Source organism: Lipotes vexillifer, unplaced genomic scaffold (assembly GCF_000442215.2).
Source record: "Lipotes vexillifer unplaced genomic scaffold, Lipotes_vexillifer_v1.1 scaffold602, whole genome shotgun sequence".
Lineage (NCBI taxonomy): Eukaryota > Metazoa > Chordata > Mammalia > Artiodactyla > Lipotidae > Lipotes > Lipotes vexillifer.
In genome coordinates, this window is record NW_006790307.1 from 398,547 (window position 1) to 414,725 (window position 16,179).

The following is a 16,179-nucleotide window of genomic DNA, read 5'->3' on the forward strand; positions in this document are numbered from 1 at the left end:
TCTTTCCCTTTCTTCCTAATTAGCCCCCATGGAAGTCTCAAATCTGAAGGTGACAAATGATGGCACTTTGACCTCTTTAAAAGTCAAGTGGCAAAGACCTTCTGGAAATGTGGATTTCTACAACATTACACTGTCTCACCAAGGGACCATCAAAGAATACAGAATATTAACACCCCAGATTACTGAAACTCAATTTAAAGACTTAGCCCCTGGACGACTTTATCAAGTCACCATCAGCTGTGTCTCTGGTGAATTGTCTGCTCATAAGATGGCAGTGGGCAGAACAGGTGAGTCTAAGGCTCCAGAAATTCCTTAGTTGGCTCAAATCACTCTCTGACCCACCTTAGAACAGGATAAGTTAGAAGGAAAATCCCTTTCCCAACCTGGGAAGTATGGTCTACATGACTCAGGGTGTCTATGGGCCAGGCTCCGCTATACAGAGTCAAGCCGAGGGTTAATTGCATTCGTCTGATTATTTAAGCAAATGTATTTGGATTGATTCCTGAATGATCTGTATTTCTGGCTCTGCCCTGTGCTATTTCATGTCACACCACTTAAGTAGCATAAATGAATTAGCATTGATACTAATGAATAAAACATTTCTGATCAACTCTTATAATGAAGGCCAGTTAGCACTTACCCATGTTTCCCATAAATTATTTTATTTATGTCACCAAACATTTATCCACATTTATCCATTTATCTTCCTGTAAATTACCACATTATGAGCTTTGAGAGTTATTAAGACGGCAGAGTTCAGCACACTACACCCTTCAGCCAAATATGGCCTGTGACCTGTTTTTGTATAGCCCCAAACTAAGGGTGGTTTTTACATTTTTAAAGAGTTTTTTAAAAAGGAAAGAAAACGAAAGAAAAATATGAGGCAGAGTCCACATGTGGCCCAAGAAGCCTGAAATATTTACTTTGCTGACCCTCGATTTTAAGGAAGTTACATTTTAATCACACAAATGTAGAACACACACACACACACACACACACACACACACACACACACACAATAAAAATATTATATTTTAATAATGGTAATGGTATTGATATTTCCATGGATCAGGCACTGACTAAACAGTTTACACCATTATTTCATTCAGTTCTCACCAAAACCGCAAGAGAGGTCCTGATATTACCACCAGTTTCTAGGTAATTCGAAGAGGTCAAATAACATGTCCATAGTCATCCAGCCAATAAGTGGTGGGGTTTAAACCAGGCTGTCCTATTCCAGAGTCCATTGTCTGTGCTATTGGAGATCCCAAGTAAGAGCCATATATATGGTCAGAAAGAAAAGAGAAACAAACCGTCTTTCAGAAGAACAGTAAAGACTTCTGGGAGGAAATGGCCTTTAACTGGTACTTTAAAAATATGAAGCTCTTGGCAAGTTAAGAGGGAAAAGAGGGAAGGGCGTTTGAGGTGGAAGGAATAACACAAGCAAAGGCACCGAGGCAGAAGAGCCCAGGAGACTTACAGGTCTACAGAATGCGAAACTGGAGGCCAGCATTCAAGAGTGGGGAACGAGGGAGGGGGGCTGCAGGGAGTAGTCAGAGTGAAGACTGGCAGGATATGGGCAGGATTTGGGAGGGCTACAAACACCACACCAAGGACTTGATGTTTTATTCTGTAGTTAATGGAGAAACCTTAAATATTTTTGAGCAAAGAATAATAAGATCAGAGTTGTATTGCAAGGAGATTAATCTTTTCCATTGGAAGAGAGGCATCTTTTATGACCACAACATCCAGGGTATCTTCCAAAAGATGCCACATCCATCACTGTCACCATCATTATAAGCAACATCAGTATTGTCTCTAGGGCTGGTATGCAATCAGAAAAACACAGCGTTTGTATCACTAGGTTATTAACACTGTTACAGAAGATCACATTACTGATACATTACTAAAATGATTTTAACATGCATTTCTTGAGTGTCCAATGGCTCCAGAATGCTCATTTGCAATTCACAAACATCAGGAGGGGTTAGAAATGGGGTTTTTGTTTTGTTTTGTTTTTTAACATCTTTATTGGAGTATAATTGCTTTACAATGGTGTGTTAGTTTCTGCTTTATAACAAAGTGAATCAGTTATACATATACATATGTTCCCATATCTCTTCCTTCTTGCATCTCCCTCCCTCCCACCCTCCCTATCCCACCCCTCTAGGTGGACACAAAGCACAGAGCTGATCTCCCTGTGCTATGCAGCTGCTTCCCACTAGCTATCTATTTTACATTTGGTAGTGTATATATGTCCATGCCGCTCTCTCACTTCGTCCCAGCTTACCCTTCCCCCTTCCCGCGTGCTCAAGGCCATTCCATAGAAATGTTTTGAATTGCAGCTATTAGCTCTCTTATCTACTGTTGCCCATGAAAAGTGAATGAGCATCCTTACTTTTGGATTTTAGTATCTCCTTTTGACATCATTTCACTGTTTAGTTCCAGAGGAAGTTGGGGACCTGGAGGCAAACAGCAATGGTTCTACAAGGTCCCTGGTGGTGAGCTGGTCGCCCCCTGCTGGAGACTGGGAGCAGTACCGTATCCTACTCTTGAATGATTCTTCAGTGCTGCTCAACACCACCGTGGGAAAGGAGGAAACACACTACGTCATAGATGATGTGGGGCTCATACCGGGAAGACAGTATGAGGTCGAAGTCACTGTTGAGAGCGGAAATCTGAAGAATTCTAAGCGTTGCCATGGCAGGACAGGTAAGCGAATATCAAGGTGTTAATGACTGATGGAACCTTAATTCGGTCCTTCTTCCAAGTAACCCAGGTAACCGTCAATGTCATACCCCAGGGTTCCCTGTATTTGAGACATTATAGACTGACAAACTGAAATAATTGGTTGGTAATGTTTAATTTTGTCAAGTTAGAGTATTAGAAATCACTTCCACTAGTAGGTTCATTGTTTTTTAAAAGAAAGACCTTTCTAACACCAAAAGAACAGGAAGGAAACAATCTGAGAGAATCCTCCCCACAAAGTAGATAGTTGATAACCTTTTGCTGGTGATCAGTGTTAGAGAACCACTGCCTTGACCCACTGTTGACTAACGGGGGATTTTCAGGTACCAAGGAAGAGTTGTTAAAGTGGAGAGGAATATATTCAGATTTTAGGAGAGGAAAGTGAGGCTACTGAGACATAGGTTTTGGTATTCTTGCTGTCACCATTATACTGTAATTCCTTGGGCAGGTCACAACCTCTCTGAGTCCATTTCCTCAACTTTCAAATAAGAGAGTTGACCTGCTAAACTCAACATTTCTATGAAAATCCCTGTGACATGGAATGCTCCATACTTGGAGTGAAATTCAAATATATTCTCATTTAGTCTTGCCTGATAATAAGGAAATAACTACACTGACGCAATGTTCTTAGAAGAACGTCAAAGAAATGGACCAAGAAACGTCTTTAGCTTGCCCTCTGTGTCTTCCGGTTATCTCTTCATTTTCCAAATATTAATATCTGCTGGATGATGATCAAAAATAAATGACCCAGTAAAGTATTTTCCAAGAGTATTCTTTTGAGTCCTTATTTCTGGTTATGTTACACGAACAAAGTTTTTTTGTGATTAGCTTTTTTTTTCTAAATGCTCAGAAGCATTCAGAAGAGAAATGCTCAACTAGAACACTCCTGTGGATGGAAGAGAAAAGATCTCTAAAGAATACCAGAGTTTATCCAAGTTAATCAATGACCCGAATGTCCATTGCTTTTTCCTCAGTCCCCCTGGCTGTCCTTCAGCTTCGTGTCAAACACGCCAATGAAACCTCACTGAGTGTCATGTGGCAGACCCCTGCAGCAGAATGGGAGAAATACATCATTTCACTAATCGACAGAGACCTTTTACTCATCCACAAGTTGCTCCCCAAAGATGCCAAAGAATTCACTTTTACTGACCTGGTGCCTGGACGGAAATACATAGCTACAGTCAGCAGTATTAGTGGAGACCTAAAAAATTCATCTTCAACCAAAGGAAGAACAGGTAACATTTTTTATAAATTTTAGGCTTTAAAAGTATCCTGTCTGCTGAATTGTCTAACATTCAACTTATAAATGTTCATTAAAAGCCTGTTCTGTACTGGGCATTGTATACATTTTTTTTTCATGTTTTCCTTTGTCAAAAATGTGTGTTGAAACGTTTTCTCTCAGTCTATGACTTGTCTTTTTATTTTATTGAAGTATAGTTGATTTACAATATTCTATTAGTTTCAGGTGTACAGCACTGTGATTCAGCATTTCTATGGAATATACTCCATTAAAAGTTATTATAAGATAATGGCTATAATTCCCTGTGCTATACAATATATCCTTGTTGCTTACCTATTTTATACGTAGTAGTTTGTATCTCTTAATCCCATACCCCTAATTTGCCCCTCCCCCCTTTCCTCATCCCTTTGGTAACCACTAGTTTCTCCACTATGTCTCTGAGTCTGTTTCTGTTTTGCACACACACTCGTTTGTATTATTTTTTAGATTCCACATATAAGTGATATCATACAGTATTTGTCTTTCTCCATCTGACTTATTTCACTAAGCATAATATTCTCTAGGTACATCCACATTGCTGCAAATGGCAGAATTTCATTCTTTTACATGGCTGAGTAATATTCCATTGTGTATATATACCACATTTCTTTTTTGTTGTTGTTTTTCAACAATGGCATGGACTTGGACTGCATTCATTATCAGTATTTTCAAAGGTAAATTGTCTTTTATTTTTTAAATAAATTTATTTATTTTACTTATTTATTTTTGGCTGCTTTGGGCCTTCATTGCTGCACCTGGGCTTTCTCTAGTTGCGGCGAGTGGGGGCTACTCTTCGTTGCACTGCATGTGCTTCTCATTGTGGTGGCTTCTTTTGTTGCAGAGCACAGCTCTACGCGTGCGGGCTTCAGTAGTTGTGGCACACGGGCTCAGTAGTTGTGGCTCGTGGGCTCTAGAGTGCAGGCTCAGTAGTTGTGGTGCATGGGCTTAGTTGCTCTGTGGCATACGGGATCTTCCCCAACCAGGGATCAAACTTGTGTCCCCTGCACTGGCAGGCGGATTCTTAACCACTGTGCCACCAGGGAAGTCCTTATACCACATTTTCTTTATCCATTCGTCTCTTGATGGGCACTTGGGTTGCTTCCATATCTTGCCTATTGTAAATAGTGCTGCTATGAATATTGAGGTGCATGTATCTTTTCAAATTAGTGTTTTCATTTTTTCCAGATATATACCCAGGAGTGGAATTACTGGATCATATGGGAGTTCTATTTTTAGTTTTTAGTTTTTTGTTTTTTGTTTTTGCGGTACACGGGCCTCTCACCATTGTGGCCTCTCCCACTGTGGAGCACAGGCTCCAGACGTGCAGGCTCAGCAGCCATGGCCCACGGGCCCAGCTGCTCCGCGGCATGTGTGATCTTCCCAGACCGGGGCACGAACCCGTGTTCCCTGCATCGGCAGGCGCACTCTCAACCACTGCGCCACCAGGGAAGCCCTATTTTTAGTTTTTTGAGGAACCTCCATACTGTTTTCCATAGTGGCTGCACCAATTCACATTCCCACCAACAGTGCATGAGGGTTCCCTTTTCTTCCCATCCTCCCAATATTTTTTATCTGTAGACTTTTTGATGATAGCCATTCTGACAGCTGTGAGGTGATAGCTCATTGTGGTTTTGATTTGCATTTCTCTAATAACTAACAATGTTGAGAATCTTTTCTTGTGCCTGTTAGCCCCCGTATGTCTTCTTTGGAAAAAATTCAGGTATTCTGCCCATTTTTTGATTGGTTTGTTTGTTTGTTTTATACTGAGTTATATGAGCTGTTTATATATTTTGGATATTAACCCCTTGTCAGTCATATCGTTTGCAAATATCTTTTCCCATTCCATAGGTTTGTCTTTTTGTCAATGATTTCCCTCACTGTGCAAAAGCTTTTAAGTTTAATTAGGTCTCATTTGTTTATTTTTGCTTTTATTTCTTTTGCATTAGGAGACACATCCAAAAACAATATTGCTATGACTTATGTCAAAGAGTGTTCTGCCTATGTTCTCTTCTAGGAGCTTTATGATTTCCAGTCTTACATTTGGGTTTTTAATCAATTTTGAGTTCATTTTTGTATATGGTGTGAGGAAATGTTCTAATCTCATTGTTGTACATGTAGCTGTCCAGTTTTCCCAGCACCACTTGCTGAAAAGACTGTCTTTTCTCCAATGCGTATTCTTGCCTCCTTTGCCATAGATTACATAACCATAGGTGTGTGGGCTCTCTATCCTGGTCCATGGATCTATGTGTCTGTTTTTGTGGCAGTATCATACTGTTTTGATTACTGTAGCTTTGTAGTATAATCTGAAGTCTGGGCACATGATAGTTCCAGCTTTGTTCTTTTTTCTCCAGATTGCTTTGACAATTCACGGTCTTTTGTGATTCCATGTGAATTTTAGGATTATTTGTTCTAGTTCTGTGAAAAATGACATGGGTATTTTGATAAGGATTGCATTAAATCTATAGATTACTTTGGGTAGTATGATCATTTTAACAATATTAATTCTTCCAATCCAAGAGCATGGAATGTCTTTCCATTTCTTTGTATCATCTTCAGTTTACTTCATCAATGTTTTTATAGTTTTCAGAGTTTATACTTCACCTCCTTGGTTAAGTTTATCCCTAGATATTTTATCCTTTTTGATTTGTGGTTATCGTGGGATTCACATATGCTATTTGTTTTAAACTGGTAGTCATTTAAGTTCAAACACATTCTAAAAGACCTACATTTTCTACTCTCCTCCCCCACATTTTGTGGTTTTGATGCCATGTTTTACATCTTCTGCTTATCCCTTAACAATATAGTGTTATTATAGTTGTTTTTACAATTTTTTGTCTTTTAATGTATGTTCTGGCTTATTTAAGTAGTTGATCCTCCATCATTATTATATATTTGCCTTTCCTAGTGAGATTTTTCCCTTTCGTTTAGATTCTTACTTGTTTTCTATTGAGAGAAGACCCTCCATCATTTCTTTTAGGGTAGATTTAGTATTGATGAACTCTTAGTTTTTACTTGTCTGAGAAGTTCTTTATCTCTACTTCTATTCTAAATGATAATCTTGCTGGGTGGAGTATCCTAGATTGCAGGTTTTTCCCTTTCAGCACTTGAATATGTCATGCCACTCCCTTCTGGCCTGGAATATTTCTGCAGAGAAATCAGCTGATAGCCTTATGGGGATTCCCTTGTATATGACTCTTTGTTTTTCTCTTGTTGCCTTTAGAATTCTCTCTTTAGCTTTTGCCATTTTAATTATGATATGTGGTGTGGCTCTACTTGGGTTTGTCTTGTTTGGGACCCCCTGCACTTCCTGAACCTGGATATCTGTTTCCTTCTTCAAGTTTGGGAAGTTTTCAGCCATAATTTCATCAAATACACTTTCAGTCCTCTTCTCTCTCTTCTCCTCTGGGATCCCTATAATGCGAATGTTGGTACACTTAATGTTATCCCAGAGATCTCTTAAATTGCTTTCATTTTTCAAAATTTGTTTTTCTTTTTGCTGTTCTGATTGGGTGATTTACATTATTCTCTCTTCCAGATCACTTATGTACCACTTAGTCTGCGCTTCATTCCTTCTAGTATGTTTATTTTAGTTCAGCTATTGAGTTATCCATTTCTGATTGGATCTTTTTTATATCTTCTGGTTCCTTGTTAAAATGTTCACTGTTTAGATAACTTCTTTTCCCTAATTCAGTTAACATTTTTATTACCAATGTTTTTAATTATTTACCTGGTAAATTGTTTATTTCTGTTTCATTATTTATTTTTTAGGGGGTTTTGTTTGCTCTCTCAATTAAGAGTAGTTCCTCTGCTTTTTCATTTTGCTTAACTATCTCTGCCTCTATGAATTTAGGTGAAACAGTTACCTATTGTGGTCTTAAAGGGGTGTTCTTATGTGGGAGCATCCCTATACAGGCTGTGTCCGCCCAGTGTCTTTGGTGAGAGAGCTGGATTTGACATGAATGCAAGTTACATCTTTCTTCAGGGTGTTGTTTTAGGGTGATAGCTGGCAGCTGTCACCTTGGTCGAGGTTGGGCTGGAGGTGGAGGGGCTAGAGCTGGTGCCAGGTGTGAGGTGGGACTTCCTCTCTGTTCAGTGGCCATCATTGCCCTGTCAGGGGTGGGGTCTGATCCCAAGTTGCTGGGCAGAAACCCTGAGGATCAGACTCGAGCTGACTTTGTTCACTTTAAGTGTGTGTTTTTCCCTCTCCCAGCACCAGGACCTTTACCCCAGAGGAGGGGAGTGCTGAAGCAATTGGGGCCTGTGTGCAGACAGAGTTCCAATGCGCTGCCCGTGTAGGCGTCTATGGCTCCACTCAGATGCAGCCTCTGGTGCAGGTCCCCTTTGTCTCTCCCAGCTGATCACTACTGCCTGCATCCGCTGCCCCCACCCTGTCGCGGAAATGCTCCACAGGGCAGGTGGGACCCATGTGAGCTCTACATGTATCCGGAGGTTAGCTGTGGTGGAGTGGCCACCCCGTCAGAGATCTGGGTAGTCTGAGGCACTGCTTGAGTAAGCACCAAGTATAGACGTGCTGCCCCACCCAGCCTCCACCCCAGGGTGGAGCTGCTCCGGGTCACCTCTGGGTCCCACAGTCAAGTTTCTTCCCCAGCCATGGCTGCCCCAGAACCAGTGCCACATTGTGGCATGAAGTGAGTGGGGTCAGAATGTTTGCTTGGCTTGGGCTGGTACGTGTGTCAGGTGGTCATGGGAAACTCGGCAGCCGCTAGAGCAGACCTTTCTCTGCTCTGCCTTGGGGGTTAGCCAGCATGTGTGTGCCCCTCATGAGTGGAGTCCAGACTTCCTCAGCTTTTCTCTTTGTCCCATCAGTTCTCCAACCAGCTAAGGGGGCTTGTCTCCTCATGTAGGACACCAGGACTGAGATGCCCAAACTTGGTTTAACCTGCTCACTCCCCAGGTTGAGTGTCCGCCAATGTCATCTCCCTTGTCCTCTGAGTCCCCTCTGAGGGGCACAGGTCCTAACCCAATCACTTCTGTTCCCTTCCTACCCTATTACGTGTGTATCTTTCTCACAGTCTTGGTTGTACAAGAGTATTTTTGCCGGTTTCCAATTCGTTTTCAGTGATGATTACTCCACATGTAGGTGTACTTTTGGTGACGGGGAGGTGAGCTCCCTGTCCTCTTACTCCACCATCTTGATCTCCTCCCCCGCCTTGTCTTTTCATTAATTTATTAGTGTATCTTTGCAGAACATAAGTTTTTAATTTTGATGTCAATTTACCAGTTATTTTCTTTCATGAATCATGCTTTTGGTGTCACACCTGAGAAACCTTTGTCTAACACAAGGTCACCAAAATTTCCTCCTAGAAGTTTCATAGTTTTAGGTTGTGAATTTAGGTGTATAATCAAGTTTGAGTTAATTTTTGTGTATGTGTGAGATATGGGGGGAAGTTTATTTCTTTGCTTATGCACATCTAATAATTCCATTCCTATTTGTTGAAAAGACTCTCCTTTCTCCACTGAATTGCCCTTGCATCTCTATAAAAAAAAAAAATCAATCGACTGTATATGTGTTTGGTCTATTTCTGGACCTTCAAGTCTGTTCCATCAGTCTATGTGTCTACTTTTTTGCCAGTATCACACTGTCTTCATTACTGTAGCTTTCTAGAAGATTTGAAATCAGATGATGTTAGTCCTCCAACTTTGTTCTTCTTCTTCAAAACTGTTTTGGCATATTAATTCCTTTGCTTTCCATATGAAATTTAGAATTGGAATTGAATCTTTTGATCCATGTACAGTAATGTATTTTAATAAGTATGTTTGTACCTAAATCCAAAAGTCAGTGATTTCCGAGAAGGGTTGTGCAAGGTTCCACTCCCTTTGATTATCATAATTCTGGGAAGAGGCACGAAGGAGATGTATGTTGATCAAGTGCCAACTCCAAGATCTGTGTAAAAGATTTGTCAATGGACAGGTTAAAAATCACAGTAGTTGTTAATTAGGTAAAGGGCACAGGCTCACAGGTGAGACAAATCAGGCTTTGGTCGCCAGAATGACAATTTGTTAGCACTGTTGTATAGGCTAAGTTACTTACATTATGATCCTTGGTTTCCTCCTCTGTAAAGGGAATTAAAAAAATCAACTCTATAGAGTTTTGAATGAGTAACCAATAGTATAACATCTATAAAGCATAGAGTCCATAACTGGCACATAACAGGCAATCAGTTGTTATCATTTTCATTATTATTATTGTATAATACTATAACATATAGTATTGTAGCATTTTCGTGTATAAGAATAGTCCTCTTGAGAACGTGCCAATAAAGAATTACCAGTCTCCTAGACTACAATCTAATCATCAGGTTAAAGGGATTTCCCAATACCACCCCATAACAACCATTAGCTCCAGCAGATCATGTGGCTTTGAGTTCCCATGGGGTAGGGACAGAAAAAATAACATTCGGTAAGCAATCTTCAAAAATAGCAGCCTTTTATGTATCTGCCAATCCCATACTCCTAAGTTATCCCTCCCTCTCCTTCCCCTTTGGTAACCATAAGTTTGCCTTCTATGTCTGTGTGTCTGTTTCTGTTGGTAAATAAGTTCGTTTGTATTATTTTTTAGAATTCACATATAAGCGATATCATATAATAAAAAAAATAGCAGCCTTTTATTATTTAAAATTTAAAAATCAAGACTACATAATAAGCATGCATCATCTTATCCTTGGATCTGAAATAATTTTGATTTCCCATATAAGCAGCTTTTTCAGAATGGTAGAGTCTCTGTAGGGGAACAGTTCTCCATATTTCACAGGAAATAAAGCTGAGTGTCTGTATCAAAAATATATATATATTTTTAGCATTTTCAAGACTGTCTCCATTTTTTACTCATTTTTGTTACACTTCCTTAAGGTGAGGAAGTATCATCTGTTTTTTCTTCCCTGTCTACTCTGTTTTAGTGCCTGCCCAAGTGACCGGCTTGCATGTGGCCAACCAAGGGACAACAAGCAGTCTCTTCACTAACTGGACCCAAGCATTGGGAGACATAGACTTCTACCAAGTCTTACTGATCCACGAAAACGTGGTCATCAAAAATGAAAGTGTCTCCAGTGAGACCAGCAGATACAGCTTCCACTCCCTCAAATCGGGCAGCCTCTACTCCATGGTGGTAACCACAGTAAGCGGAGGAATCTCTTCCCGACAAGTGGTGGTGGAGGGAAGGACAGGTAAAAAGAGTGTCTGTGACCTACAGCGATCTGAGCATGTGGAACCTCCAGGGTATATCCTAGGTGTTTTAAAACATCCTAAAGACAAACCCAACTCTGACCTTCCTAAAAGCCAAGTTTCAATGCTATCCAGACAGTACATGTTGATCTCCCAGGAATGGAAATTGGATGATGGGTGAGAGTAGGAGAGAATGAATTCTAAATTTTCTAAAATCTCCAATACATGTGTCAGAACTCCTAGAAAACACTTTGCGATGACATGATAGTCATCTGCTACCTAAGCTTATTCCTTCATCTAGCTGATTTTCTTTGAAATATTTATGTCCAATTAAGGTAAACAAGTCATGAACTTTTTTAAAAAAGTATCTTCCATTCTCTTTCATATTCTTGGTTTCAAGACACAGAAAAACAAATGATCTCCAACTGCTATGGTCAAAAGTTAAGCTAATAGGGCTTCCCTGGTGGCGCAGTGGTTGAGAATCCGCCTGCCGATGCAGGGGACACGGGTTCGCACCCTGGGCTGGGAAGATCCCACATGATGCGGAGCGGCTGGGCCCGTGAGCCATGGCCGCTGAGCCTGTGCGTCCGGAGCCTGTGCTCCACAACGGGAGAGGCCACAACAGTGAGAGGCCCGCGTACCACAAAACAAAAAAAAACAAAAACAAAAACAAAAACAAAAAGTTAAGCTAATAAAATTACCCAACCCCATATATTTTCACAAGCAACATTAAACAGTGCTTAATACTGTACACCACCTAAACAATGTTCCTTGACCTTAAAGAGCTCATAGTCAAATAGGGCAGAGAGCTAAGTAATCAAATAAATGTCATATGGTCATATGTGTCAGGCAGAGGTGCAGCACCAGAGAAGGGAATATAATTTTCTACACGACACAAAGAAAGAACATAAACAAACAATATAAAATGTATGTTCCAGTTTCTTAGAAAGATATACAATTAAATAAATCCAATAGAAGCTTTAATAATTATTAGTGAATTCAGGTCAGTGACTTTGCCTGTTTAATTTCATATGATTATGTTAAGTTGGATGTCAGTCTCCTCCCTCTATATTTCCAATGCTCAGATTCTGAGTATCGGCGTCAGGTATCCATAGATATATCCTTTTCCAGAATCATGAATCTCACCTGCTTAATGAACCCAAGGACCATTAACATCATTAATTCTCCCAAAAGAGCAACTAAGTCATTGAAAAGATATTTCATAGTCTAGGTAGAAATTCACTGATGTCTGCCCATTTCTGTCATTCTGTGGCAACTGATACTGTTGCCTGTGCTCTTCCTGACACCTTCCTTCTTCCCTTTTAATGGTTCTTGGCACCATCTATCAATGTAGCATAATTGGGGGTGAGGGACTGAAAAGCTTAGTTGGGGAATCAAGAAGCCTAGATTCTGGTCCTAGCTCTGCCATTCACTTATCTATCTAAGCCTTCATTTTCTCTTCCATCCCCAGTAAGTCACCCCAACACCGGGTATCAGAGTGGGGAAGGAGGAATAACAAGTTGAGGAGAGGAGTTGAAAAGGATCTTGCATCCATTTCCCAGTGACTTGCAGTTGTATTAGTCAGATTAGGCTGACTTATTTCCTGCTTATACAACTGTACAATGTGGGTGTTCCTGACTGGACAACTCCATTGGTTGGTTCTTCTCTAAGCAGTAATTAAGGGACCCAGGCTCCTACCATCTGTGGTTCTTCCTTCCTCTAGGTTCTCAGAGGTCTCTCCATTTCTTCAGAGAATGGAGGTTACGGGGAGGTGGAAGACTACTTAAGCTGGAAGTAAACACATCACTTCCACCCACATTCCATTAACGGGAACATGGTTGTATGACTACACCTAACTGCAGGGGCGGCTGGGAAATACAGTCTAGCTGTGTGTCCAAGAGGAAAAGGAAATGGTTTTGTGAGCAAGTAGTCAGATGCCGCCACACAGGTTAATTCCCAACTTAAAATACCACAAGGGCTGCCCGGCGTATGGTGCTATACTAAAATAGTTTGATATCTGAGATCACTTGATAAGTGGGACTTGTAATTATTTTTATACCTATACTTTAATGGCAACAGAGGTATCAACATTTGACCATTATATAACAGAAGTATGCAAAAACGAGACAAGAAATTCTTTGAAGAATGATAATTAAGTCTTAAGGAGAGGACAAGATATGAATAAATATAAACATCAGTTATTTTATTCAAACACATTGAGTGCAGACATTATCATGAGAAAAGAGAAAAACGGGATATTACTACAGAAACACAAGAACTAGAGATTTTGAAAGGTGCCTCAATTAGTAAATTCTGTGCATGGTAGATTGTAAAAAAATGCAATGGCTAAAACCTAGATAATCATTACCATCTACTCAAATTACTGAAGTATTAGTCAAGGTTGAAATAATTCACTTATATTTCCTCAGAGTTGAAACATGTATATAAACCCTCCCAGCTTAGATAAGGTGGCAAAATATTTAAAATTGAAGATATCAGATGTGCTTAACAAATCTAATTCTAACCTGAGAAAATGCTCATTCTAAAGAAAAGAATACATGTTATATCTTTTTTTTAAACATGAATTTATATTTTTGGTGAAACTTTTAATAATTATATCTTTTCTAATAAAATGTTAATGGTTGCAAATATTCCCAGCAGTTTTGAAAAACAAGCATAGTTATTCTGAGAACAACCAAGGGATATACAGATGTTTAGATGGATGAAAGAAGGACAGGGAAAAAAAAAGGAAGGAAGGCATCAATACATAAATAGTATGGCTAAAAGTTCAATGTTATATCTGGGAAATGTCCATATGCATGGAACAGCATTAGCAGAATTATTTAGTAGAGTGCTGTTTATAATTTTGGTGATCGATAAGTGCTTGTAAATGCACAGAAGACTTTGGGGATTAAACCACAAAGTCAGAGCATATTAGATGAGAAGGATTCTCAGAGGTCATCTAGCCAAATCCCATCCATTATATGTGATGTACGGATATTGACAATTATATGAAAATATATAGCTGAAGTCAGTCAACCAATGATGAAAACAGTAGTGCAGTTCATATATACTATATATTTTATTCTTATATTCACTACTGACAGTACTACTTGTCATGCATTTATTTCTCATACCTGGAACAACTATTATTCAATACCATGATTATTAATTTGCAGACTGTACTTCTAGGCAGGGAACTCTTTACAGTCATCCACATCTTTTCCATTTTTGTATACCTGGAAAATAGTTGGTTCTTAGTAAATGCTTGTGACGCTAAAACCCCAACTGAGAGAAGCACATAATTATGGTGGACATCAGAAAGGCCATTATTGCCACAGCATGTCTTTCTGCCCTCAAGTCCGGTCTCCAGACTTATTGCTTCCAGGATAGGCGTTTAGGTTCATTTCTCACCACTAGAGGGCAGGAAATGCTTTGCGAAGTGAAATACAACCCCTTCACCTGTGTAAATGATTAGACTCCCCAGGAATAAATAAATTAATCACAAGAAGGTCGAAGCTATCCCAATGTCTAAGACTTTTAGAAAAGCTATTGCACTCTTCACCTCTCCCCTCAAAAACCTTTCCATATTGATTGGTTTGGTTCAAGCTCTTTCATTTAGATAGTTAATGTCTGTTCCCTTTCCTACGTAGGGGACTTCCTGACACGTTCACATAAAAAAACCTCCACTTAAAATACTTTACAAACAACCACACCATAAAAATGAAGTAGCAGCATCCTTGTATTTAAGAGGCATCCAAAAGATTTCCTTGGATTTTTATCTTGGTTAATCTTATGATGTAAGAACTCTCAGCTTCCAGAAGCTACAGTGAAATCATCACCCTTCCTTGACCTCATAGGTAATCAGATCTCCTGAGTTCACACTGTTTTTGCCCACCGCGGTAGATGACTCAGACTTTTGACTGTGCCTTTCTTTTTAAATTTTCTCCCCCTGTTAAATCCCAGTCCCTTCCAGTGTGAGTGGAGTAAGGGTGAACAACTCTGGTCGCAATGACTACCTCAGTATATCCTGGCTGCCTGCTCCTGGAGACGTGGATAACTACGTGGTGACACTCTCCCACGATGGCAGGGTGGTTCAGTCCCTCGTGATTGCCAAGTTTGTCAGCGAATGTTCCTTCAGCTCCCTCACCCCAGGCCGCCTCTACAATGTGACCATAACGACGAGGAGTGGCAAGTATGAAAATCACTCCTTCGGCCAAGAGCGGACAGGTGAGGATCTCAGGAGGTTCGGGCTCTATGAGAGCCAGCCGGCTATGTGGTTCAGGGCCTCAGAGATTTGCAGCAATTCTGTAATGAGGGGATTAAAGACTGTTGAGTCTTTATTATTATTATTATGGCATCTTCATATTTTCACCCAGAAGTTCCTTATGTGAGCAGATGTTACCTTTAAAGTAAGATGAACACCATTTTCGTGGCTAAAATTCATAGTATATTCAAATATAGTAACAGGTATTTCTGTTTAGGGTTGCTAGACCCTGGCTCTATGGATGTTCATTAATTTAATCCTTATAAAGTCCTTATTGAGGTAGTTGTGGTTATTATTCCCATTTTACAGATTCTGATAAAGGTGCTGAACCAAGGTTCAGGGTAACTTGTCCAACTGTTTGACTTGTTAAACAGCCGGTGCACTTCAGATTCTGGATTTGAACCCAGTTCTGAATGACTCCAGAGTCTACAATGCTCTCTGTCCTGAAATCCTTCCTGAAATGTCTGTTGGTCAAGACCACTGTTCATCCTTTTTCACACGAGGTGAAAGTGTGAACCTTTATAATTCTGGGACTAAGAGCAAACTCTTAGCAAAGGCTTTGAAGGCCTGGTTGGTCTTCGATGTGCTGGAAAGGGCTAAGTTTAGACAACTACCATTTTCCCAATATACTTATGCTTCCTGGGGTTTACATCTGAGATTTCTGCTTAAGGTGAGATTAATATTTTATCACATCTTTCCTGCT

At 40.0% G+C, this 16,179-nt stretch overlaps 1 protein-coding gene across 4 annotated transcripts in view; it reads left to right on the top strand.

Annotated features, from left to right (window-relative positions):
• Positions 1–16,179, top strand: part of PTPRB (protein tyrosine phosphatase receptor type B) — a 116,154-nt gene that overhangs the window by 44,661 nt on the left and 55,314 nt on the right. For 3 of the 4 annotated variants that reach the window (XM_007463538.1, XM_007463539.1, XM_007463540.1), the window contains 5 exons: positions 24–287; positions 2,443–2,712; positions 3,723–3,983; positions 10,945–11,211; positions 15,176–15,439. In XM_007463538.1, the coding sequence (XP_007463600.1) occupies positions 24–287; positions 2,443–2,712; positions 3,723–3,983; positions 10,945–11,211; positions 15,176–15,439 (1,326 nt within the window). The remainder of the gene's footprint in view (positions 1–23; positions 288–2,442; positions 2,713–3,722; positions 3,984–10,944; positions 11,212–15,175; positions 15,440–16,179) is intronic. The other variant, XM_007463541.1, reaches the window with a different exon arrangement.